We start from the raw sequence: 26,646 nt of genomic DNA, 5'->3' as shown, positions 1-26,646 counted from the left end.
ACAACTTTGCTTACGAAGTAACAATGCAAAATGATTGTTTTTTAAAGGTACTGGGGCTTGAACTCAGGGCCTTCAGCTTGAGCCACTCCACAAACCCTATTTTTATGAAGGGCTTTTTGAGGTAAGGTCTTGTGGAACTATTTTCCTGGGCTGGCTTTGGACCGTGATCTTCCTCATCTCTGCCTCCTGAGTAGCTAGGCTTGCAAACGTGAGCCACTGGTGCCTGGAGAATTTCTCCATCCTTTTCATTCAAAATTAAAACCATATTCTTACTGCTTGTGTGAACTTCTGTTTCTCAACTTGCTACACTTTGGGAAGTCTTTTAAAGGTAAGTACTAGCAGATGTTAATGCATTACAATTCCAGAGAATAGAGTGAATTACTCCAGCATTGTGCCATTATTCACAATGATTCAGAACATAAGCATTGCAGGACCCACAATTGTCCCAAATCCTGGGATCCTGAAATAGGACAAGTAATGACCAGTAAATGGGAAATCATGAGAAATTCTAGAATGCTTAGTTCCCTTTTCTTTTCATTTGAAATTTGGGAAAAAAAAAAAGACCCCACATTTTCTTCATTTAAATATTTAAATAACTTTCTAACATTGTTTCATTTTTCTATCTTCTTTGAAATAAAAACTTCCAAAATATGCACATACTAATTCGTCTCAGATGTTTCATTTGACGGAAAAACTTTTAGTTCTGTGAAAAAGAGTTGTCTATACCCTTTTCTATGAGGGTGGTCTTAAGTATTTCTTCTTGTCATTTTTAAGCACTAAAAAAACCAAACGAGATTATTCAGCGTCACTGTAATGGAACCAAAGTTTCTAGAGAGAGAGAATCTGGAATATTAACGATACAATTAGACCAATAAATAAAAGACACAAAGAAGCCTTATGATAGGTGTAGTGGGGCATGCCTGTAATCTCAGCACTTGGGAAGCTGAAGCAAGGATAGTGAATTCAAGGCCAGCCTAGGCTACATAGCAAGACCCTCTCTCAGAAAAAACAAAACAAAACACCCAGAAAGGTCAGGCAAGATAGCTCACGCCTGAAAATTCTAGCTACTTAAGAGACAGAGAGATCTGGCTTATCATGGTTCCAGGCCAACCCAGGCAAAAAGCTTGTAAGATTCCATGTCAACCAATGGCTGGACAACAAGGTACATACCCGTGAACCCAGCTATTGGGGAAGCACAAAGTGAAGGACTGTGGTCCAGGCCCGGGCACAAAGTGAGACCCTACCTCAAAAATAAATAATGCGAAAAGGGCTGGCAGAGTGGCTCACATGGTAGAGTGCCTGCCTACCCTGAGTTCAACCTCTAGTACTGACAAAAAAAAAAAAAAAAAGTGAGTCACGACTCCTTTACAGAGAGGATGAGTCTTTACCCCCATTCCTGTGTACAGATGACTCCGTACACACTCCATGTCGAGACTTGCTAACACAACACCAAAACAACCACGACTCTATCCCAAGTTCTTGCATGTTCTATGCTACCTTTTAATTCTAAGTCATTGAGAGCTTCACAGCAAAATTTATTGTATTATTTTTTCTTTCTTTTTTTTACAATTTATTTTATTTTAAAAATGCTTGTAAATCACTAGCCCACAAAATGTTTAGAAGCAGAGGAAACTATAGAAAGTAAGCACGTAGACTGCTTTTATTATTACACAGCTGTTAGTTGAATGAAAACAAATAATAGCTAGGAAGTTTTTAAATGATAGAAAAACTTTCTTGGGTAAGTTGTGACACAATTTTTTATGCATTCACACAATAAAATGTGTGGTATTTTTGCACCAATTGTAAACATGGAATTCACAATGAAATTGGAGAACTGAAAAGTCAAAGGGAGTCTCAATACATTCATTATTTAAAAATTTTAGACAAAAGAGCAGAGAATAGGAAAAAACCCAACATATACACCATGATAACAGTCCTTTTTTGATGATGATAACAGTCCTTTTTTAATGACTTCCAAGTTCCTCTTTCCTAAAAGCATTAAGACCCTTATTGTAGATTATGTATCATCTCCTCCTTGGCTATGAGGTGTGTAGTTTTGTTCACCAGAGACATCAGTGAGTTCAGTTTCTGAGACCAGTCATTTAATAAATTATTTGGATCCTTGGGTCTCTGGAAGTTGATAATTCCTGCCAACCTGTCTACTTTAGCAAAGATGGTTTTGTTAACAACTAGATTCGAGAGAAAAGCCTCTGACTCCTGCAAGAAAGACAAATTGGGTTAAGACAGGATAATTATAGATTATAAACAAAACTTAAGGAGAATTTTCTAAAAAAAAATTTTTTTTTTTTTTTTCAGGACAGGGCCTACACCTTGAGCCACTCAACCAGCCCTTTTTTGTGATGGTTTTTTCGAGATAGGGTCTCCTGAACTATTTGCCCTGGCTGGTAAACTGAGATTCTCCTGATCTCTGCCTACTATCTTTTCTAGTATCCCCTTAAAAGACACCATGGTATCTGGGCACCAGTGGCTCACACCTGTAACTAGCTACTTGGTAGGCAGAGATCAGGAGGATTGCGGTTCAAAGCCAGCCCAGGTAAATAGTTTGCATGAGTGTACCTTGAAGAAACCCGACACAAAGCAGGGCTGGCAGAGTGGTTCAAGTCTCAAGTGGTAGGGTGCCTGCCTAGCACGGGTGAAACCCAGAGTTCAAACCCCAGTACCATTAAAAAAAAAAAGGCACCATGGTATAGATCCTTGGGTAAGAATATATTCTCTGATACCTGGCAGTCATATAGTTATGAATAAGACACTTTTTTTTTTTTTTTTGGTGGTACCGGGGTGTTGAACTCAGGCCTTTGAGCTTGGTAGGCAAGTGCTCTACCACTTGAGCCACTTTGCTAGCCCTTTTTTGTTTGTTTTTGAAATAGGTTCTTATTTTACAAGTGGGCCTGCCTGGACTGTGATCCTATTTTTGCCTGGGCTGCCCTTGAATTGCAATCTTCCCCAGCTCCACCTCTCAAGCAGTTGGGACCACAGGCTTGAGCAACTGTGTCTGGCTAAGACACTTCACTTGTAAGGAATTTAGTGCTTTCATCCATAAATGAGAACTGAGCAGTCAATAAATAAATACAACAATAAATACAAAAAATAAAATATATAAATATAAAATACATAAATAGACACATAAATAAATAATAAAATGAACATGCTTTTCTCACTCAGTTTTTACAAGGTGACTGATACTCTGGTCACAGATAATCTGGACAGTGATGTTTACTACTTACATCAACAGACAGATCCAGAAGTTGAGCCATCCTTTTCATTGTTATCCGAGTATAGTACTTGGCCATTATTCTAATATTCTGGGGAAAGGACAGAGGCAGGGGACACATGTGACAACTGTCAGAAAGGTTGAAAGTCTATTTGTTTTCATATCCAGATAAATTTACCGAAAACGTCAAAACTTTTATTTGTATTTTTTTATGTCAAAGCTTTTATTTTTCTATAGTCTACCACTGGAAGGAAGCTGGTTCTAAACTTCAAAAGCAAACTGAACAGAGATATTTTGGTTTTTGGAATTATTTGTAAATTGGGTACTTTATACAACTCTTCAAGCTTAATAATCCATAACATATACTTATGGATTATAACTAAAATTAGTGATTAAAAATGATAACTATACTAAAATATTTTTGCTAAATTCAATAATCTAAAGTTAAGCTTTTCTTTCTTTCTTTTTTTTTCTTGTGGTACTGGTGTTTGAACTCAGGACCTACACCCTGAACCACTCCACCAGCTCTTTTTTGTGATAGGGTCTTGTGAACTATTTGTCTGAGCTAGGATTATAGGATTATAGGTGTGAGCCACCAGAGCCCAGCCAAGCTTTCCTAATTATGACACAAATGTTTTAAAGCTAAAACAAAAAATGATCAAGCTGGGCATGATGGTGCATACCTGTGGTCCCAGTCACTTGAGTGGCTGAGGTGGGAAGACTGCTTTAGCCCAGAAGTTAAAGACACAGTGAGGCCCAGGCAACAAACAAAAGATCAGGCTGAGTGTGGTGGCATACACCCAGCATTGAAGAAGCTAGTAGGTTCAAGGTTAGCCTAGGTGACATTCTGAGATCCTGTCTCCAAAGAGGGGGGAATATCCTATTTCACGCACCCCTTTGCAATCCCTGGCCCCTGCCTTAATTCAAGAGTATAGAGCCTGTCACTGAACTTACCTTCTCATTTCCAGTCTTGCATCTTTCTAAATGATCTTCATACCCAGAGTGCCTGAGTAAAATACACGCCTGGGCATTCTGCTGTCAACTTTTCACCACTGAGGTGTACAGGACTCATCTATGATCCAGACCCTTTCTCCACCTCCAACGTTTTTAGAGTTCTCTAGGTCCCTTGATGGTTTGTGTCGATATGTCTTGCCTTTGTTCAGACCATCCCATCTGCCTGACATCTGAGCCTCCTCTTAAGAATCTTACCTCGGCTGGGCTCCAGTGGTCATGCCTGTAATCCTAGCTACTCAGAAGGCAGAGATCAGGAGGATCTCAGTTCAAAGCCAGTCTTGGGCAAATAGTTCGAGAGACCCTATCTTGAAAAACTTTTCACAAAAATAGGGCTGGTGGAGTAGCTCAAGGTGAAGGCCTTGAGTTCAAGCCCTAGTACCACAAAAAACAAAACAAAACAAAACTTACCTTGCTTAGCAATTCTGCCCTATCTAGTCTGAACCTTTATCCAGGTAGAACCAATCAACTCTCTATTTATGCCTTACTCTACTCTCTATATATTTGGACCATAAGACCTCAGTACTTTTTATTTATAAACAGATCATTCCCAATGATTTTCAAGCTTCTTGAAAACAGGGACCATGTCTTATTCGCCCATGGGCCGCAGCGCTTTGTACAGTATGTCACATAAGAAGGCTCACAGTAAATGTTTCTTATGTGAATAAAGCAGTATTGACATAATTCATAAGTCTACAGTGACACTAAGACCAAAGTTCAAGTTGAAGACATGTTACCCATTTCTAAGATGAGTAAGTAACTATCAGAGTGAAAATACCCCCTTTTCCAATTCTCAGGAAATGCTTTTTGGTCTCTATGCTGTAACATTCTGGATTCTTGAGAGGCCCTCCCAAGTGAAACACGCTCAAATATAGTTATCTTTGCTGCAAACAGGGAAAAAAGGATAAGCAGGATGAGATAAATTCTGATTTGCTTTGGGAAAGTGAACATTTGAACATTAGAGGATGAAAATTCTGAAGTGAAGGGCTGGGGTATAGCTCAGAGGTAGAATGCTTGCCTAGCATGCACCAGCCCCTGGGTTCAATCCCCAGCACAACCCAAATTAAGTAAAGATGAAATTCTAAAGTGAAGAATTAAAAACATTAACATCCAAAAGAAGCATTTGATTATCAAACCTTTAAAAATAAAATTCGTGGTGGCATATGCCTATAATCCCAGCTCCTCTGAGGCAGGAGGATTGTGAGTTCAAAGCCAGCCTAGGCAACATAGTGAGATTCCATTTCAAAAACAAAAACAAACAAATCAAACAAAAACAAAGGTTATGCTACAATTTGCCAAAGCTTAATGATAATTATTAGCCAGGTGCTGGTGGTTAACATCTGTAATCCTAGCTACTTGGGAGGCTGAGATTGGGAGCATCAAGGTTTGAGGCCAGCCTGGGCAAATAGTTCTTGAGAGCCCCATCTCCAAAATAACCAGAGCAAAATAGACTGGCAATGTGGCTGGTATACAGCCTGCTCTGCAAACACAAACCCCAGTCCCACCAAAACAAACAAAAGAATTTTTGTGGCACTGAGATTTGAACTCAGAGCCTCTTGAGCCACACCCCTGGCTTGTTCTTTGAGATGTGTCTGGCTAATTTTTTTTTTTGACTGGGCTGGTCTTGAACTGTGATCCTCTGTGCCTGACCTTGTCAAGGTTTAATTCTAAGATGATTCAGAAAAATCAATTCACTAGCTAAAGGTTAAAATAAAAACTGGCATCTCCAGCATGCCAAATTCTTACGTGTTCAACAACTCTGTTCTTCAAGTCTTTCCACCTTTTTTCACCTTCTTCTGTAGAACCAAAAACATCAGTTGCAGGACTCTCCAGGGAACCTTTCCTTAATTCCATCCCATAGTCCTCAACAAGCGTGGACCAACGCATCAACTCCATTGTGGTAAAAAGCTTTAAAAGATCCCTGCAAATTATATACAACTTACTATCCCAAATCTGTAAAACTTAAGCATCACCTAACTCAAGATTTAGCATCCTTAATCCAAAACCCCAAAACCTAAATGCATCAAAATCTGTAACTTTTTGTATGACAGGTGTGATGACACAAATGGAAAATTCTAACACCTGACTTCATGTATTTGTAGACTGTGGGAAGTTTAAGATGCCAAACTTATGTGTGAGTGTGAAAGGACTGATTACTGGAGCATAGGAATTCACAGCCAGAAATGGTGGTGACATACTGACATCTCTAGCTGACGGAGGTTCAATGTACACAAGCAATCTTCATATATAAAATTACTAAAAATATTACATAGAATTACCTTTAGGCTATGTGTATGAAGTACATAGGAAACATAAATGAATTCTGTGTTTAGACTTGGGTTCCATCCCCACAATATCACATTATATATTTCCAAATATTCTAAAATATGAAAAAATCCAAAATCAGAGACATTTTTGCCAAGCATTTCAGATAAGGAATTCTCAGTCTGTATAACAGCAAAATCTCAACAGACTGTTTTTATGGACTTGTATTTTAGTGGAATAAGACAAATTTGATTAGTACTTATTTTACTTTTTCCCCATAGTTCTTCTGAACAGAGTACCCCACTCTTTAATACTCTGTTCTCTCCCAATGAATGGGACAAATGTAAACATATTAATCAAACAGATAAAAGAAAACAGCTTTCAAGAAATAAAAGCCCACCACGCTTATGATGAAGCATGTCCATTTTAAAGCACTTACTTGTATTTAGGAATTTCTTCTAACTTCTTGTCACTACTTATCCGGTGAACCAAATCTGACTGCTCATTGTCAAAAGGAGCCAGGATAACATAGAGAACAACGCTTTTCAGAGCCTAAAAACGTTGTGCAAAACAACAGTTTATATGCAATTAGATACATAATGGGACTTTGGCAAGAACTGAAAACTTGTGGCATGGTTATATACATTAACTTTAAATTTTGTACTTAAAGTCTTACAGGGAGAAATATCTTCCCAGGATGCCCTTTTCATGTCCTTCTGTAATATTTAGTTTTCATAAAAATACTACAGTAAATATTTGCTAATTTGAACTATCTCAGCTGACATTTTTAAAAACATTCATTTTTGATAAATGAATAAAGGAAAAGTTCTTGCTAAAAAGTTAACAGTAAAAATATTGAATATAAATGAAGACTTTTTTTTTTTTTTGAGAAATGATCTCTCTATGTAGCCCAGGCTGGGCCCAAACTTGCCATCCTCCTTTGCCCGCCTGGCAAGTATGCCACCATGCCCAGCGTCAACAAACTCTTTGGTAAAAGAACTTTCCAAAGTGATGCTGAGTCTTAGCTGTAGCCTTTGCTGTACCTGTTAGGCAGTAAGCCCACATTTCTTCAAAAGTAAAACCCAACTTAAATGGCTGCCCAGCTGGCCTGACACAGTAAGGACATAGCGAGCAGAAAGCAGCCACACACAGTGCACGCACTGCTGCAGTTACCATGAGATGACAGCAAGTGAAGATGCAAGCTCTTCATGACAAGGATCAGTATCAACTATGAGAACATCTTCTTACCTGTTGCCACTTCTCACTTTCCGCCTGTATACAGGGAGTATCATATATTGCTCTATAGTGCTTACAAATGGACAAATAAGATCCCTCATGCTGATCCAGCTGAATCATTAAATTATAGTATTTTAACTTTAATTTCTGAAAAAGAGTTGACAAAATAAATTGAAGTTTCTGGGTTTTAATCAAATGCTTTTAAAGCAAGTATATAGTTAGAGATATGCTCACCTCTGTATTTTCTTCCTGAAAAAATTTGGTGTTAATTTTTTTGCTGATGATTTGTGTCCGGATATAATCCTTCACAGCTAAGCAGAGCCTCATCTGCTCCAAAATAAACTCCACTCGCTCCTTCTTTTCCATTGATCCATAGGTCTCAACCTAGCACAGTTAATGCTCCAAATAAGTTTATAATAGTCATTTTTATCAACCACAACAAAATTAAATAGAAAATTAACATATCCACCCTTGTCAAATATATACGTGGAAAAAGTCTTCATACATACGTATAAAGTGTTGATGATTATATGAAAAGTGAGTTACCATCAGGAAATTACAATTTAAACAATTATTATACATTAAAAGAGATCTTTGTCCCTTTTGGTATAAAGTTCTACGAATTTTATAAGACAGCATATTTGCTGGTTGTGCCACTGGAGCTCCTAAATGCACTGGTTTGTGTAACCATCATCACAATGAAGATACTATTATCCCCCAAACTCTGTCCTGGTACCCTTTTGTAGTTACCCACTTCCCTCACCTGTAAGCCCTGAAAACCAGTGATCTAGTCTCCATCAGTACAGATTCTTTTCAAGAATATCAAATGTAGCAAATAGCCTTTCAAGACTGTCTTCATTCCCTCCACATACTGTCTTGAATTAAAACATTTAGATTAGCGGGGTGCCAGTGGCTCACACCTGTAACCCTAGCTACTCAGGAGGCAGAAATCAGGAGGATTGCGGATCGAAGCCAGCCCAGGCAAAAAGTTCCGCAAGACCCTATCTTGAAAATACCTAACACAAAAAGGGCTTGGTGGAGTAGCTCAAGGTGTACGCCCTGAGTTCAAGCCCTAGTACCGCAAAAAACAAACAAACAAACAAACCCAAAAGATACGTAAATCAACAGTTAATTCCTTTGTGTTGCTGAGTACTCCACTGGATGTACATACCAGGGCTTACCCTTTCACCTACAGAAGGACATCTGGGTAGATTTCACCTACTGGTCATCACTAATAAAGTTACTTTGAACATAAGTGAATAGGTTTTGTGTGAACATTTAAGTTTCACTTCTCTGGTTCAGGCATGGTGAGGCACACCTGTAATCTCAGATAGGTGGGAGGCATAGGGAGGCCTCACACCAGCCGCAGGCCAAAAACCAAAGCAAACCAAACCAAAAAAACCATAAGGGCTGGAGGCAGGCTCAAGCAGTAGTGCACCTGCCTAGCAAGTATGAAGCCCTGAGTTTGAATGCCAGTACCACCAAGGGGAAAAAAAAAGTGAGACCCTACCTAAAAATAAAGCAAAAAAGGCTTGGAGGTGTGGCTTAAGGGCTAGAGTGCTTATATACATATGTACAGCCAGGAATTCAAACCTCAGTACCACCACCACCACCACCATCAAAAAAAAAAAAAAAAAAAAAAAGCCCTCTTTTCCCATAGGTAAACAGGAATGGGATTGCTGGGTCACATGCTCAGTGTATGTCTATCTCTTCTCCACAGTGACTGCACCATCTGCATTCTCATTAGCAAAGCATCGGAGTCCCAGCTGCTCTGCATCCTCACCAGCACTTAGTATTCTATTTTTCTATTTTTTCCTTTTTTTTTTTTTTTTTTTTTTTTTCGGTGCTGGGGACCGAACTCAGGGCCTTACACTTGCCAGGCAAGCGCTCTTCCACTGAGCTAAATCCCCAACCCCTTAGTATTCTATTTTTTAACTTATTGTAGCCATTATAATATAGTGATATCTCACTATGGTTCTAATCTGTATTTCCTTAGTGATTAATGAAGAAATTTTTGTTTTAAATATGAAAAAGGAACTTACAATCTTTCAACTTATGTAATAATTGAAACGATTACATAAAAGCAGCACTGATCTGTCAGATGAGGTTACAAGGCTGATATGACAATGTACAAAATAAATTACATTAAATGCTCTGAAAAATGTTTTTCACACATTTGGTATACATGTTATAGGTGAATCTATAAAATCCAGGATGACATAGTTACAAAGCAGAATGAAGACTATTATAATTGTTATTATTTTTTGGTCTGGAATTTTTTTTGCCACCTTCTTTGTAATTTTATTTTATTGTTGTGCTGGGTAGGGGTACAATGTAGCATTTACAAAGGTTCTTGTGATATATCAAATTTGCATTCACCCTCTCCACCATTCTCCTCTACTTCCCTCCCATTTTTTTTAAAAATTATTTTTATTTATTTTTATGGTGGTACTGGGGTTTGAACTCATGACCTCACACTTGCTGGCAGTTGCTCTACCACTTAAGTCACTTTGCCAGCCCTGTTTTGTGTTGGGTATTTTCGAGATAGGGTCTTCAAATTTGCCTGGGCTGGCCTTGATCCTCCTGATCTCAGCCTCCTGAGTAGCTAGGATTACAGGAGTGAAACACCGGGCCCAGCTCATCTTTGTAATTTTTACTTTGCAATTAAGTAGTTTCATTTCTTATGTCTCTCTTTTTTCTTGTCATTTACTTGTTGAAAATATCAGGTTAGTCACCCTGTAGCTTCCTAGAGTCAAAATTTGGCTGACTATGGTATCATTAAACAGGCTCCTCTGTCCCCAGTACATCCATCCCATAAACTAATAAACCTACAAAGACTGAGATTTTTTTTGGGGGGGGAGGAGAGGAAATTATTTTAAAGGGGATGTTGAATCATGAAATATATGAGATCCTCCTGGTTGAAAGACAGAACTTAAAGGCAAAACTATGACAACAGTAAAAAAGATCTGTGGTTGGCAAGATTTAGGGGAGGGAAGGATGAATAGGAAGAGCACAGATTTTTAGGGCAATGACCTATGTTGTATGACACTACAATGGTGGATGGTACATAGCATTATAAGTTTGTCAAAACCCGTAGAAGTACACCACCAAGAGTGAAGTCTAATGTTAAATATGGACTTGGGTGAGGGTCAATAGTCAGAGCGTCTGTGCATGTGTGGGGACAGTAGATATACAGGAACTTTCTCTACTTTCTGCTCAATTTTGTCGTGGACCTAAAGCTCTAAAACTTAAAGTTTATTAATAAAATAAAGTGGGCATCTTCTCTCTTCCCACATGGACCAGTGCTGAGTGTGAAGTTGACTCTGATAAAATAGCCCCAAATTTTTCAATTAAGCATTACTCAGCATGATGGTGGGAAGTCTGGGCTTTGGGTTTGACCTAGAACTAGTTACAATCTTTCTTTGGATGCCAACTTTGAGAATAGGATCACACTGTCCACTGCCTAAGACTGATTTAAACATTAATTTAGATGATGTCAGAAAAGCAGTTAGCAGTATTTGGAATGATATAATCATTTAATAAGTGGTTACATTACTCTTAATAAATTTTAACCAAACAACTATGGCTGGGAAGTGTGGACTGTGTAGACACCACATTCAGGGCGTGGCCTGGACACACCTGACTGTTAATCATAAGCTGCCAAGTAGCCCAGTCTTAAGGGCAACGAGAAAACCTTGGCTTTTGAAAGATAAAAGAGCCCTCTAAGAGACAGAGAGGGTATGTTCTCCTGCAGAGCAGAATGTTGAGTAAATATGGCAATACAAATTGCTGAAAATGTATCTCCAACAGGACTCATGCAACAGCTTTCATATTCTCTATTTTTCCTGTAATCCTAGCTACTGAGGAGGCAGAGATCAGGAGGATCACAAAACCAGTCCTGGGCAAATAGTTTGCAAGACCCTATCACAAAAAAGGGCTGGCAGAATGCCTCAAGCAGTAAGAGTACCTGCCTAGCAAGTGTAAGGCCCTGAGTTCAAACCCCAGTCCTGTCAAAAAGGCTGGGCACCGGTGGCTCATGCCTGTAATCCCTAGCTACTCAGGAGGCAAAGATCAAGAATATCACAGTTTGAAGCCAGCCCGGGCAAACAGTTTGAGAGACCCTATTTTGAAGAAAAGCCATCACAAAAGGGTTGGTAGAGTGGCTCAAGATATAGACCCTGAGTTCAAACATCAGTACTAAGGGGAAAAAAAAAGCCAGCCTTGGGCAAGTAATTCTCAAGACCCTATCTCACAAAAAAGGGCTTCAGAGTGGTTCGAGCAGTACAATATATGGTTTGGAAGCACAAACTACACCCTCCCCCCAAAAGAAACCAATGATTAAAAACAGATTTCTAAGGCATAAGTAGTATATGAATTACCTATTTCATTTAAATTCTAGAAAAAATTAGAATGTTCAAGTAATGGCACAAAAATTAAGGCGAACCTGTTGATCCTAATTTTTCTTCAAAATAGGAGTTAAACTTAGTTGGCCTGTGATTACACAACTGAATAACCTACTTCACAAGAAAACACTGCAAGTCCAGCTCGAATTGTCAGCTTCTTACCTGTAACTCCTGTAGAATGGAGGCTGCCTCCTTCACCTCGCCATTTTGCTCTTTTATGGTTGCTAATGTTTTAGTCAGTCGAGCACGCTCAATCTCAACATAAATCTACAAACAAGAGAAACTTATATTATCAAAATTCCTATGGAAATGTGCTAAACTTTAAAGGGTAGAACTGAACTATTATTCAAACTATGCGTAAGAGCCATTAGTGTGCTGCTCTTGTGCACTTTATCCTCCACATATAAAGCCGAGATGTTTTACCTTCATGAATACAGTCATCATTTTAACAATATCTTTATGAAACATTATCCATATTTTTCAGCTTTACTTTGAAAACCTAAATATGAAATTACTGTGTTTAACGAAAAACAGGACCATGAACTCTACAGAAATACATGACACAGAAGTGAAAAGTGGCTTTTAAATAAATGATTATATGAAAAATACCACACTTTACAAAGAGGACGTGCAGTTCAATATCTACAATTCAACCAACAATATAAATCTGATTCATCCTTTTTTTTGGCAGTGGGTATTGAATTCAAGTTCTCATACATGCTAAACCTATGCTCTACCACTGAGCTACACCCCCACGTGGAGCCAGCTGTGATGGTGCATGCCTGCAATCCCAAGACTCGGGAGGTTGAAGCAGGGAGATGAAGGGCTTGAAGGGTATGAAGCTTGCTACATAGCAAGTTCCAGGTCAACACAGTCCCCATAGTTAGAATGTCTCAAAAAAACTGAAAAAATCTGTTCTTACTAAGTATTAAAGTTGCTAGCATTTTTTTAGCTGTAAGTAATGTTAATAGATTTATAACTTCCAACAAAGCAAACATTAAAAATGTAACTATAACCTAAAGCGTGTAAGAAATGAATGTTCGTGCTATGCAGCAACGCCTTCCCTACCCCTCCAAAAACTCTTAATTTCTAATAATACCAAACTACCTGCAGTTTCCTAAATATACCATGTGTTTCTTATTTAGGTATTTTTGTTTATAATTTCCTTCATATTTTCTTTTCCCCATTCCTTGGCCCTACAGAATTTTTGTTTATTCCTAAAAAAGCCACAACCCAGCTATTCAGGAGGTCAAGGCAGGAGGATCACAAGTGTGAGGCTAGCCTTGGCTGCATTAAGACTATCTCAAACACACACACAAAACAAAAAAGCCACATAAAATTTGGGTTTAGATCACTAATTCTAGAAAAATTTGGTTATGCCAAGAACACTATCTAAATGTTTATTTACATATGGGAAGATACTACAAAGGAATGGACAAGCTTAATAATGGTTGAATTGGTGATGGCATTTTGTGTTGCTTTAAAAAATACTTACACGAAATGTCAAAATCCATAGCATCTCTGAACGTAGATAAGAGAGTACTATACCAACAGAAAACTCACCTTTCCTTCTGTAACCATTCGTAGAGTATCAATTAATCGAAGTTTGACTGGAAGGTCTGTGATCTCCTCAACGTAAGTACAGCACTGTTGAACCATTTTTGCAACAGCCTAAAATATTAAAAACCATTCACAAGTGAAATTTATTCCTCATTCAGAAAAGTAATGTATTCTACTGATAGAAGGGCTATCGTCAAATTGGTCTTCCCAAGTAACTCGAGATACTGAAATAACCCTAGAAGAACATCAAAGCACATCAAAATCTCCCTGATAGCTGAGAAGTCCAGTAACAAATCAAATATCTAGTAACAAATCAAAAAGGGTTAGGAAAATCTCTGAAGCAAAGATGCAGCCAAGCAGAAAAGCATGGAAGAAATGGCAGCAGACTAAAGTGGGGGAAAAGCGAAGAGTAAAGCACGATTCTAGAGCAGCTGAAGCCATGACCAAGAGATACTGTGCTGGAGGACAAGAGGCAGAAAGTAAAATTGCTCCATATTCTTGGTAAGGAAGAGCCACAGTCATCACTGAAGTCAGAGTCTCTTGCTCTTAATGACCTCCCAGGTAATATAAGGAGACTGGACCACAAATCCTCCAGTTCAACGTTCTGTCACCTAGGCCAGGACAATCATTTCCTGTAAATTTTTACAAATATTTACCAAGTAACTACTTTGGACTTTGTGGACCACACTGTCTCTGTGGTAAATATGCAACTTTGCCTTTGTAACTTGAAAGCTGTCAGAAACAATACATAAATAAATGGATGTAACTGTGCTCTAATAAATTTGTAAAAATAGGTGACAGGTGGGATTGGTCTGCCACCCACCATTTGCCAATTCCTAATCTAGATTTTAAATAGCATATCATAACCACTGAGAATAATAATTAGGGACTCTGACTCAAGAAAATTTTAAATTACATTAAATATAATTTAAGGTAGCAGAAAAATAAATAGCACACCTTGGATAGACATCCATAAAAAACATTTCACATCCAAGTAGCTGAGGTTAACTTTATCTGAAAAAAATCACTGCTCAGAAAGGTAAGGTTTTTTTTTTTATCTGTTTTACCATATTACCCCAAGCTGGCCTCAAATTTCTAAGCTAATTGGTCCTCCTACCTCAGCCTCTAAGTAGCTGGGTCTACAGGAACATACTACTGCACTCAGCTAAAGCTGAAGCTTCACTATAAAGTATAGCTCTTTTAACAAGTGCTGTGCTCTGGGAGACCTAGAATCTTACAAACTGTACAAGCCCTCTAAAATGAAATACAGTAACGATTTCTAGAAGAGCACCCAACTTGGTCATTCTAAAAGCTGTACAAAAAACATTTACAGGGCTGGGGGTGTAGCTCAGTGGTAGAGCACTTGCCCAGTATGTGCAATGCCCTAGGTTCTGCCTCCAGCATTGAAAAAAAGGAAAGAAAAGAAGAGCTAGAAACAAAACAAAGCAATAATATCAATATCAATACATTCTAATTTGAAGTGACTATACTTCTGTGCTCTGAAAAAAACGTAGGTAAGTCTTTAGGGAAGTTAGCATTGGAAAGACCCCTGGCCTCAGGTGATACTGAGTTATAAACCCTTAAACTGAAGCAACGTAGAAAAGTTTACTCTTTAAGCAAAAAAGAAAAAGTTTAGGTAAAAAATAATTATAGGAAAAGGACAGAGCCATCTAGAGTCCCTAAGCACTTTCCACAGCTATAAAGACAATGAATGTTACAAGGAAAAAAGCAGCCTAGTTCCAGTTCTGGTGTCCCTAGCCAGAAGGGAGAATGACCCATTCTTCCTCCAAAAAGTCTTCCCTGGTACACCCCACCAAACACTTTCTCCTCTTCCTTCCACTTTTTTTTATTTTAAAGAACAGACTCAGATTGAGGCAACAGTCTCATGTAAGTGTTCGCCATCAACCTGCTACATGCAGGACAGATGTGAAACACATACATTCAGCTCCCATGACTTAGCTGAGGTCTGTACCCCTGCGCCAATCATCACACCTGCCACTGCTTAATACTTTTTCTAATCTGTTCGCTTGCTATGGATTGTCAACGTGTGGGTATAATTTGTTTGGTGGGGCTGGTGATTAAACTCAGCCTTGTACTTCCTAGGCAAGCGCTCTACCACTTGAGCCATGCCCCAGCCCTTTACTTTATTCTTCACTCTTCTTTGGGGGGGCTGGAGACTATATCCAGGGCTTCTACCCACTCTACCTCTGAGCAACACTCCCAACCCAGCTATGCAATTCTTAATAACACATTTTTTGGGGGTGGGGCTTAAGATGGAATCCAGGGCTTCACCTATGGTAGGTAAGCACTCCACCACTTAGCTACATCCTTAGCTCTTAAATAGCTAAAAATAAAATCTTTGATTTTTAATAAATACTATGCTCCCCTAGAGCAGTATAATTAATAAAATAAGGGCTTTGGACAGAACCCGCCATAACTATTTTTGGTTCCACTACTATTCCCTTTCCAATATTGTTATTTTTATTATTTAAAGCAAAACAAAAACAATCCAGAAGCTACTCAGACAACATTTTAAACATGAGCTATAACTGTACAAAAAAAATAAGAGTGCTTCTGGAGAGAATCACTTAAATATATCTTAAACAAAAGAGTAAGTAAGCAGTTTAAAAAAAAACAATCCAGCTTCACAAAAACACTAAAAGAGAATTTATAGGATTTTTTGTTGTTGTTGTTTTGTTTTTGGTGATAAGGTCTTGCTATCTACCAGGCTGTTCTTCAAATTATATAGCCCAGTTTGGCCTCAAACTTGCAGTCCTCCGGCCTCACCCTCCTGAATGCTGCTATACTTATGTAATCCTTAAAAGAAAATAAGCAGTGAGAGCCAGGCACCAGTGGCTCACACCTGCAATCCTAGTTACTCAGGAGGCACAGATCAGGAGGATTGTGGTTCCAAGCCAGCCTGGGCAAACAGTTTGAGAGACCCTATCAAGGTGTAGACCCTGAGTTCAAGCCCCAGTACTGCAACAAACAAACAAACAAACAAAAAAAAAAAAAAGAAGAAGAAAAAGGGTAGTGAGAATAATCTGTCTCAAAATGGTCTCAAGTAAGTTAAAGTGATTAACAAGAGATAATTTAATTAAATCAGGTATCAACTTGATAGATTATAACATAAGAATTTAAGATAATCAAAATGAAATAAAGAGCAAGAGGGAACTAGACAAAGCTGCACTGACCTTGTAACAATACGCAAATACGTAAAGAGAAACAAAACAGAAATGAAAGCTCCCTAAAAGCTCGTGACGTTGATTTAATGAATTTTCACACATGCACACACTAGTTTTCTAAGTCCTTATTTAAATGCAAGTATGTTTTCTGAGCAATTATGAACTCACTTGTTTTAACTGACTCCGCCTTTTTGACAAAAGCATAATATTTTCATTCAGCAAATCCCATTCTTTAGCCTCATAGCACATCTTTACCACTGCAACTAAGATCCGGGATGTCGACACCATATCAGAGGCCTACAAGAATGAACAGACAGTGAGAGTAAATGGAACAATGCCAAATGAAATTCACAGCAATTTTTACTGCAATCTACTCACAGTACGGGTCTGTTTTTCTAAAGACAGAAGGGTTTCAATGACTTCTTGAAGTCTTCCTTCCTAAAACAAGAGATAAAAATGAACAATGAAAACAACGTCACCAACAAACCAAATAATTGACCTAAACTGAGATGTTTCTCACACATAAAGGAAAAACCAACAAGTCACTGCAGAGCAAATATCATCTATAACTGCTTTTCTTTTTTTGTGGCATTGGGGTTTGCACTCAGGGTCTTATCACTTGAACCATGCCCTCAGTCTTTTATGTTTTAGGTTTTTTTTTGATAGGGTCTCACTTGTTTTTGGTCTGGGCTGGCCTCAAACTACCATCCTCCCAATCTTTGCCTCCCAAGTAACTGGGATTACATCTGTGAGCCACTGTACCTGGCCCCATCCCCATCCATCCATAACTACTCATTTGTCTCCATCTCATGACAGTACTTGCTTCTTCAGTGGATTCCTTAAGTCAGTAGTTCTGGGTCTCACAAGCTTTCTTCTTCTTCTTCTTTTTTTTTTTTTTTTTTTTTTTGTGGTGCTGGAACTCAGGGTTTCCACTTTGAGCCACTCCTCCAGCCCTTTTTTGTGATGGGTTTTATCGAGATAGTCTCACAAACTATTTGCCTGGGCTGGCGTCAAACCAAGATCCTCCTGCTTTCTGCCTCCTGAGTAACTAGGATTACAGGTGTGAGCCACCAGTGCCCAGCTCACAAGCTTTTTTTAACATATAAAAAAGTTTAAGAAAAACTGAACATATAACAACAATGATCTCTCACTCAGAAAACACACACACACACACACACACACACACACACACACGTCTTTGTTTTATATTCTAATCTATCGACTCAGAGTAGTGATACTTGTTTACCTTGTTCTGCACAGGCACTAAATGATAGCCACATGTAACTTGACTTTGAGGAGTAAAAATGGGACAATAAACGCTTTGAAAACCACCCTAGAAGACCCTCAATGCTATCCTGAAAGTCATGCTCAAGAAGACACTAATCCAACCTGAACATACCCCTTTTGTTAACTGATAATAATCTCTCCACACTTCTATCATATGCAAAAACAAAACATTCTCCCTGGGACATACACTAAGAAACAGGAGCAGCTCATGTCTATAATCCCAACACTTTCCCTGGGAATGGAGGCAGAAGGATCACAAGTTCAAGGCCAGTCTGGGCCACATAGTGAGATTTGCCTCAAAAAACAGAAGAGGAGGCTGGGCACCGGTGGCTCATGCCTATAATCCTAGCTACTCAAGAGGCAGAGATCAGGAGGATCGCAATTCGAAGCTAGCCCAGCAAATAGTTCATGAGACTCCATCTCGAAAAAAACCCATCACATAAAAAAAAGGGGGCTGGTGGAGTGGCTCAAGGTGTAGGCCCTGAGTTCAAACCCCAGTATCGCAAACAAAACAAAACAACCCCCCCAAAAAAAAACCCCCAAAAAGAGAGGATGTAAAAGATGAAAGGATTTCTAACATCACAAAAAAAGATATAGAATAATAAAATTTAAATAATATAAACCTAAATGATAATATACCAGGACTAAAGAAGGTTATACTACCAGGAGCCACACATTTTGATTAAAAATCCCACAGCAAAAACCCTACATTTATTAAGATACTGATATAGCTATCATATATGCAACTCTGATAATCAATTGGAAGTGATGAGGAGAACTTTGTTTAAAAACAGCTCTTCTAACAATGAAAAAAATGTAATTATATCCATGGACAACATGTAAGTACTTTTTTTTTTTTTTAAACTGACGAAAGAAACTAAACACCCTTTGAATTAAGGGCAGAGATGATGTTTCTACCTTTGAAAATACTGCGTGGGCAGTGGTGTGTCTCAACTGGTACAGCACTTGTCTTGAGAATGTGAAGTCCTGAGTTCAAACCCCAGTACCACCAAAAAACATAAACAAAACAAAGTATTGCTGCCTTGGGTTGGTGGTGTAGCTCAGGAGGCAGTGCACCTGCCTAGCAAGCATGAGGCCCTGAGTTTAAAAAAAAAAAAGCATTCCCTGCACAAAATACTGCTCTACACTTCCCCAGGATAACTTATAAAACTATGTATTTTCTTTTTTTGGGGAGGTGCAATGAATGCAGGGCCTGGTGCATACTAAGCACATACTCCACTGCTGACTACATTCCCTGTCAAGCTTTATATTTTTTATGCAGTACAGAATTAATTAAATCTGAAACATGAACACTAAGATATTTTAACAAGGTTTCCTATGCAAAGGGGACCACCGGTTCTGAAAGCTGTACAGGCTCATGGATACAATACTGGCTAAATGTTCACAAGAGGAAAAGAACAATGAACAAACCTACAAATTCTACAAGTTGAAGGCTAATAAATCATAAAAGATCAAAAAATCTTGGAACTAGGAAGACTGCTAGAGATTCTTTAATTCTATCACTTTAGTTTAGACATCAAAAAGACTGAGAATCAGCAGGTGCCAGTGGCTCATGCCTGTAATCCTAGCTCTCAGGAGGCAGAGATTAGGAGGATCAAGGTATGAAATCAACCCTGAGGCATATAGTTTGAGAGACCCTAACTCGAAAAAAACTATCACAAAAGAGGGGCTGGCAAAGAAGCTCAAGTGGTAAAAGCACGTGCCTAGCAGGCATGAGGCCCTGAGTGCAAACCCCCATGCCACCAAAAGATTGAAGACCAACCAGTTTAATTGACTTGCTCACTTATTGAGCCACAAAAATCAGCAGAACCAGATCCTAGGACTCTTCCCTCCTGGCCCTAAGCTCCCTCCACTCCACGGCACTGCTCGCCACAGCACGCCAGCACTAAGTCATGCCTTTTGCGTTCATCAAAGTAATCTCTTCAGCAAAATGGTTAACGTCTAGAAATAAAGTGCAAAAAGTTAAAATGAAAGACACTATGCTCACTGAGTTGTCTCCCGTCATGTTTGCAATTACTGTGACACCTCATTCGATCAACAGAGTGTAGGTTAATTTTTGGTATTCTAATTCAGAAGCAAGGGCACTAAAGAACTGCACCCTGCATGGGAAGAAATCACAATGCCCCACATCTGGGGCACTGCATATCAAGCCATTAACATCACAATCTCAACTAATGGCTGGGTACAGTGGCAAGTGCCTGTAATTCCAGCTATGCAGGAAGCACAAATAAGAAGATTAACAGACCAGCCCAGCCTGGCATAAAGCAAGACCCCATGTCAAAAATAACCAGTGCAAAAAGAACTGACTGAGTGGCTCAAATGGTAGAGTGCCTAACAAACAGGAAGCCCTGGAATCAATTATCCCTACCATAAGCAGTTGAAATTTAAAGCCAACCCAGTATTTCTAAATGACTTATTTCTTATAAGGATTTTTTTGTTCAAGTTGCTAATGATAAGTAAACAGTTTTACATTCCTCATCCTCTTTATTGATACTATTAACTTTACGAAGCTGTAGGTGACGAAAGAAATGGAAAGACATTAAGGTAAAGAAGAAACAAAGGATATGGTATTCAACTCAAGAACGTAAGTAGTCCTCAAATAACCACATTCCAATATATCATAATCAAAAAAGAGAGAAGAAAACCCTATAAATACTAAACTGCTAAATATCTTATCTTTATAATTCAGAAAAAAGAGCCTCTTTAGATTGTTAACTACTCAATACAAAGTGAAGAGATAACTGCCACTGAGAACTAGTATCAGGCCAGGTGCCGGTGGCTCACGCCCGGAATCCTAGTGTCTCAGGAGGCAGCGATCAGGAAGATTGTGGTTTGAAGCCAGCACCGGCAAGTAGTTCATGAGACCCTATCTCGAAAAAACCCTTCACAAAAAAGGACTAGAGGAATGGCTCAAGGTGAAGGCCCCAAGTTCAAGCCCCAGCATTGCAAAAACAAAAACAAACAAAAAAGAACCAGTCTCAATTTTATTATCAACTCTATGCAGGGTCCTCACATGTAATCACAAAAGCATTAGCATGGAATGGCTAAAAACGTATCTCTGTAGCTACGTATCTCTGTAGCTAGACTGCTTGGTCTAAATCCCAACTCTACCACCAGATTACCTTGAGCAAAAAACCTACACCCCTATGACCCTCACTTTTTCTCTTCAGAGAAATACCCACCCCATTAGACTGGTGTAAGGAGTAAATCAACAGCTATAAAGACATGCCTGTATCATAGTATGTACATCATTACCATAGTTACCACAGCAACACAGCATTAAATACCAGCTATTGTTATTTACTAGGCAGGTGTTAGGATATAGACAGAATTAACAGTAGGCCAAAATTTGGCAATTTTATTACTCAGTCTAGATTTCAGTTTTCCTTTTTAAGGCTTCTGCTTGGTTTTCTCACCTGACACATTCTTATTAAGTCTTTATACCCATAATTTTTACCTTAAAATCCCTTTCACATTAAAAAAAAGTTTAAAAGAAATTTAGTGCAGAACGAATGATCCCTTAAAGAAGAAGTGAGATTCAACAAAAAGCATACCATTCCTACTCTATAAGACTTGAGTTTGAGCTACCTAGGATAAACCATTTAAGTTGCCTGACCCTTAAATCTTCTCCCAAGTAAAAATAACAAAAGTTTCTTAATAGTCTTATTGATGGGCTCAAAATAAAAACAGAACAATGTATGCTAGTGGTGCACCGGTGGCTCATACCTGTAATCCTAGCTACTAGGAGGCAGAGATTAGGACAATGGAGGTTGGAAGCCAACCTGGGCAAATATTCACAAGACTCTATCTTTAAAAAAACAAAAACAAAAACAAAAAACCTTTTACGGATTAAACAGCCCAAAGTAAAGCACACCCACAGTGGGCATACATTGAGATACCCCTTTGAATGTCAAATTAAATACTAATGACGAAAACAGGACTATAAAATGGCAGTGCGTGTAATGTTAAGGGGCTGAGGATGTAGCTCAGTGGTAGAATGCTTGAGGCATTCTACCACTTGTTAGATCCTCACTACTACAAAAAAAACTTTTTTTTTTTTTAACATTCTACGGAATGGTTAAAAAGTAATGAATAAAATGCGAAAGAGAGAAAAATATTTAAAAAAAAATTAACCATGATAACCATGAGACAACCATCCAATCTGAAGCAGAAAATCATGGATGTGTGCTTCAAGAGGGGGATGGGGTGGGGAGAATAACCTCCTTTCTGTTAGCCTCTCCTCTCACTCCATGAAAACAAAACAAAACACAACAACAACAAAATACAACCCACACATATAACTTGTTTTGTGTGGCTAGCACACTAGCTTTAAAAAAATCAGAATCCAAATGTCTCTAACTTTACCTAGTCTAATAGGCACAAACATCTTTTGTTTTGAACACTTCCATTACTCATCTGACACTCAAAAAGGCATCTGGCATTTGAGTTTGCAAGTCTTCAACTGTGTGGAACATAACAGTATCCTAAATAAAAGCCACACATATGATCACTAAAACAACTGCAGCAGTGAGGGTCTTTGTTTTTTTCCTTACAGGTTAAAAGCTATTCAAGGGCAAGAGCTTTGTCTAAAATCTTCACACTTCCTGAAACATCTAGCACTGGCTAGTTCTTGCACGCAGCAGGCTGCTACCAGAACTGGTAAAAGGAAGATTTTTTTTTCTCTCCCACGTCTCAGTTCTAGGAATAGTTGTACTTCGCTAAAGCAATAATTTGTTTCTTCTTTATGGACAGTATCCTTTTGATTCCAAAGAGGAGGTTTAGTGGCTGACTTTAGCCTGCAGGTTTGTTTGATTTATCAGTACCATATTGGCCCAAATAGTATTTTAAAACAGATTAGTATCTAGTTTCTAAATATTAAGGTATTTCATACAAAAATCCCTATTTCTGATTTCCCTCTTAAATTAGCCAGATGACAAAGATCCATCTTCATCTCCAGATGGCAAAGATCAACTACAGGAGGAGAGTTTCTCCTCTCCTTGGGCAAGTGCACATTCTTTCTAGATGGAACAACATATTTGGGTAAGAGAACAAGCTCTAGACTCACTTTGCTGGGGTTTGCATCCTGGCTCTACTACTTTATTAGCTATTTATCTTGGGCCATATGACTTAATTTCCTAGCTTGATTTTCTTGTCTGTAAAATAATAGCAATACCTATTGAACAAGACTGAAGTGAGGATCGAATGAGTTGGTACATATAAGCACTTAGCAGAGTGCCCAGCACTGTACAAAGCAGTCAATAGCTGCTGGCATTTGTCATGTGCCTTACACTTACAGGCATTTGAGTTTTTCTATCCTATGTAACTGATGTTTCTTTACCCCAACTGCCAAAAAGCTCAGAGATGAATTTACAGCTCCCCTCCCCCCAGCAAGTATACTGAACCTAAGAAATACAGGTATAACTTCATTCTCTTTCTCCATTCTTGTTTTTGTAAAGCCCATTAAGATGTTTTTGAAAAAACAAAAACTCGTTAAAAAGGTTTCCTTCTAAGAACTAAATATGAGGCACTGCTTGACACTCCTTTTGCCTATAAATTTCTTATGCTGTAATGTACCTGTGTAGTAAGATTCTTAATGAGCAAAAACAACTCTTGTAGAGAATGCATCCCAAGTAAACAATAATACCTTTGTGGCTAAACTGATCAAGGCATTGGAGGAGGCCTGGGAGTAAGCCTTAGCAACAGGAGGAGTGCTGACTCAGCAACCAATAACCCATACCCTAATGAAGCAAATCTAGTTTTGAATCCCAGATTCTAGAGATTACTAACTATAACCCTGGGCAAATTACTCCGAGCCTTGGTTTCTGTATGTGTAAAATGATACGCAGATATCCCAAAATGATACTGGAAGAGTAGTGTCCTGATTCCAGAGTGGACCCCAGGGGCTAAGCATTTGAAACCTTCTCTGAATTGTGGCCTATGTACTTCTTCCCTTGGGTGATTTTAACTTGCATCCTTCCTCTGTAATAAACTGTAACCGTGCAGATAAAAAACAATGATACACAAAGTAGTCTAATACACAGCTGTCTGACACAGGATGTCACAACATTTGGACCAAGTTAAGCTTCTATTCTGTGGTGAGGGGGTCGGGGATATAGCTCGGTGGTAGAGCGCTTATGTAGCATGCACAAGGCCCTGGGTTTGATCTCCAGTACCGCAAAAATAAGTTACAGAAAAACAAATGCAATTTCACGGTACATAACCTCCCTCATCAAGCTGTTCTGCACTTTCGTTTCCTCCTCTACTGTCCTTATAACCTGCTCTATCCCAATCATCCTACTTTTTACTAAAGGCCAAAACAAACGTCACTTTGCTTCTCGGTGTTGCAGTGACACTTTTCACCACGCCACTAAGCATGACTTGGACTAATTCGTCAAGTATGCGATCCCCTTCAGGACAGGGATCCTGGGTTCATCATCTTTGTCACTTTCCTGCTCCTTCTCTCGGCCCGCTGCCATGATTCATAAACGATTTAAAGACCCAAATCGATAGAAACAAACTCTGGTCTCGCCTGAATGTCGAAGCGGCCTGAACCTCTGGAAATTTACTAAACTAAAAGTGACCTAGACAGAATCCCCAAAAAGGCAGAAAGTCAAATGGGGAAGAAGTGACCATCTGTCTCGGGAGTCTTTGGCAATCTTTCGGGCGGGCAGATCAGGGGTCTCCCGGTCACGCAGGCACAGCCCGAGCTGGACAGACAACAAGGGGGTGCGCGCTCCAGCCCGCAGGCCCCCTGAGGCCTAAGCAGGCTCCACGCCGTGACTCAGCCCCTGGCTCCCGCCAACAGCCTGCCGGCCTCCCCTTACCTTGGCCAGCTTCTCGCACTCGGGCAGGCGCTGGTCCACCGTGGCGCTATAGTCCACCTCCATCTTGACGATACGCCCATCGGCCCGCTCCGAGCCGCCGTCCGCCATGGTGCTTGCCTAAGCGTCCCCTGCTGTCCCTTCTGTGCTTCGGCCACCACTCGTCACCCACACCGGAAGCCGCACGCGCAGTCAACTCAGGCAGTGCGCTGGAAGCCCGGGCGAAGGACCCCGCGAAGCCCCCGGCACGCACCACCAGTCAGGCATTGCTGCGGACAGCTCTGGAGGCGGGGCGTCGGGCGCGGAGGGCGGGACTCGCTGCTTGCCTCTGCAGCCCACGTCCGGTTTTGTCTGGTAGCCGCAGACTTATCTTGTAAAATTTGTGGTGACAGTAGCGAGTGTAATAGAAGAGGACAGCCTATGCCTTCTTACACCTCTGCTTCGACAAATGGGTTCTCAGAATCGTGGACAAGTCACTTCACTTTTCTTGGATCTTGGTCACTTTTCTTGGATCTTGGTTTTCTCGTCTGAACATGAGGACCCTAAAGGAAAAAGTTCTAAGGTTTTTTTTTTCTGGTTGAGAATCTTGGTGGCTTAATCTGTGGGATTTCTGAGTGCTCATAAGAGAAGATACGGTCGTAGCTCAGAAACATAAGCGGAGTGTTTCTTGTTTTCGTTTTTACTCTAATCCACTGAATCAGTAAGAAGAATCATGAAGAAGACATTTAGGATTTGTTATTCCTATAGGACCTTGTGAGTAGCAAACGAGATCACATATGTGAGACAATTTCAGTTCTTAAATTAAGAACTGTACAAGTTTATTTAGTATCATCTGTACTCTCTGAGTCCCTGTGACATAGCTTAGGATCCTAAAAACAAAACCAAACGAAACCTCAGGATCTATGAATGGAAATAAGGTTGTATACGGTGTGGTTATATGGTGAACAGTTGCTTGGAGCGCAAATGTGATTTAGTATATTAATGGTTCTGTATTTAATTAGCGCCAATTTCCTTTTATATGTCCTGAATAGACTTTTTTGTTGATACTGGATCTGAACTCAGGACCGTGAGCCATGACCTCAGTCCTTTTGCCTTCAGTTTGGTTTTCAGATAGGGTCTCTGCTTTTGCAGTGATCCTTCTACCTCCGCTTCCCTAATTGTAGGTGCTACCACACCACGCTTGCTTTTGAGATAGGATCTCCATGACTTTTGCCTGGACTGGTTTTGAACTGTGATCCTACTATTTTTGCCTCCCAAATAGACCTTTCTGAACTGTCCTGCGATGAATTTATAGCCCATCTTTAAACACAACAAGACATTATTGTAAGTGTGATACAAAGGAAGAAAAAAATTTTAAAAGAGCAGACCCTGGGTTTGATCTCCCCAGCACTGCAAGTATACACACACACATACACACAAACACATAAACACACACATATATGTATATATAAATATATGTGTATAAATACGTATACATATATATCCCCCAACATGCATATAATGTATAATGTACATAATATATAATGCTGAGGTGTATAGCTCAGTGGTAGAACATCTGCTTAGCATGTGCAATCTCCAGGAGTGCAAAAAAATACACACACATGCTAAGAAAAAGTCTATAGTAG

At 39.3% G+C, this 26,646-nt stretch overlaps 1 protein-coding gene and 1 non-coding gene across 2 annotated transcripts; both read right to left on the bottom strand.

Annotated features, from left to right (window-relative positions):
* Window positions 1–1,637: 1,637 nt before the first annotated feature.
* Window positions 1,638–25,229, bottom strand: Psmd12 (proteasome 26S subunit, non-ATPase 12). The gene is made up of 11 exons (XM_020180342.2): window positions 25,025–25,229; window positions 17,271–17,330; window positions 17,061–17,189; window positions 13,711–13,818; window positions 12,310–12,414; window positions 7,979–8,128; window positions 7,757–7,891; window positions 6,948–7,060; window positions 5,990–6,164; window positions 3,246–3,323; window positions 1,638–2,217 (listed from the first exon to the last, which is right to left on the bottom strand). The coding sequence occupies exons 1-11, from the start codon at window positions 25,130–25,132 to the stop codon at window positions 2,008–2,010; spliced, it is 1,371 nt and encodes a 456-aa protein (XP_020035931.1). The 5' UTR covers window positions 25,133–25,229; the 3' UTR covers window positions 1,638–2,007.
* On the bottom strand, window positions 15,567–15,702 carry LOC141414543 (small nucleolar RNA SNORD94). Its single transcript, XR_012439559.1, has one exon. It is a non-coding gene; the product is annotated as a small nucleolar RNA SNORD94 (small nucleolar RNA).
* Window positions 25,230–26,646: the final 1,417 nt, after the last annotated feature.

This window comes from Castor canadensis, chromosome 11 (genome assembly GCF_047511655.1).
Source record: "Castor canadensis chromosome 11, mCasCan1.hap1v2, whole genome shotgun sequence".
Taxonomy (NCBI): Eukaryota; Metazoa; Chordata; class Mammalia; order Rodentia; family Castoridae; genus Castor; species Castor canadensis.
The sequence above is the reverse complement of the archived record's forward strand: the minus strand, read 5'-3'. Positions and strand labels throughout refer to the sequence as shown.

Coding starts and splice junctions, on each gene's coding strand:
- Psmd12 (XM_020180342.2), bottom strand. CDS start 25,132: ATGGCGGACGGCGGCTCGGAGCGGGCCGATGGGCGTATCGTCAAGATG. Junction 17,331..25,024: donor AGTGCGAGAAGCTGGCCAAG/GTAAGGGGAGGC, acceptor CTCTTGTTTTAG/GAAGGAAGACTTCAAGAAGT. Junction 13,819..17,060: donor GGCGGAGTCAGTTAAAACAA/GTGAGTTCATAA, acceptor TTAATATTTTAG/GCTGTTGCAAAAATGGTTCA.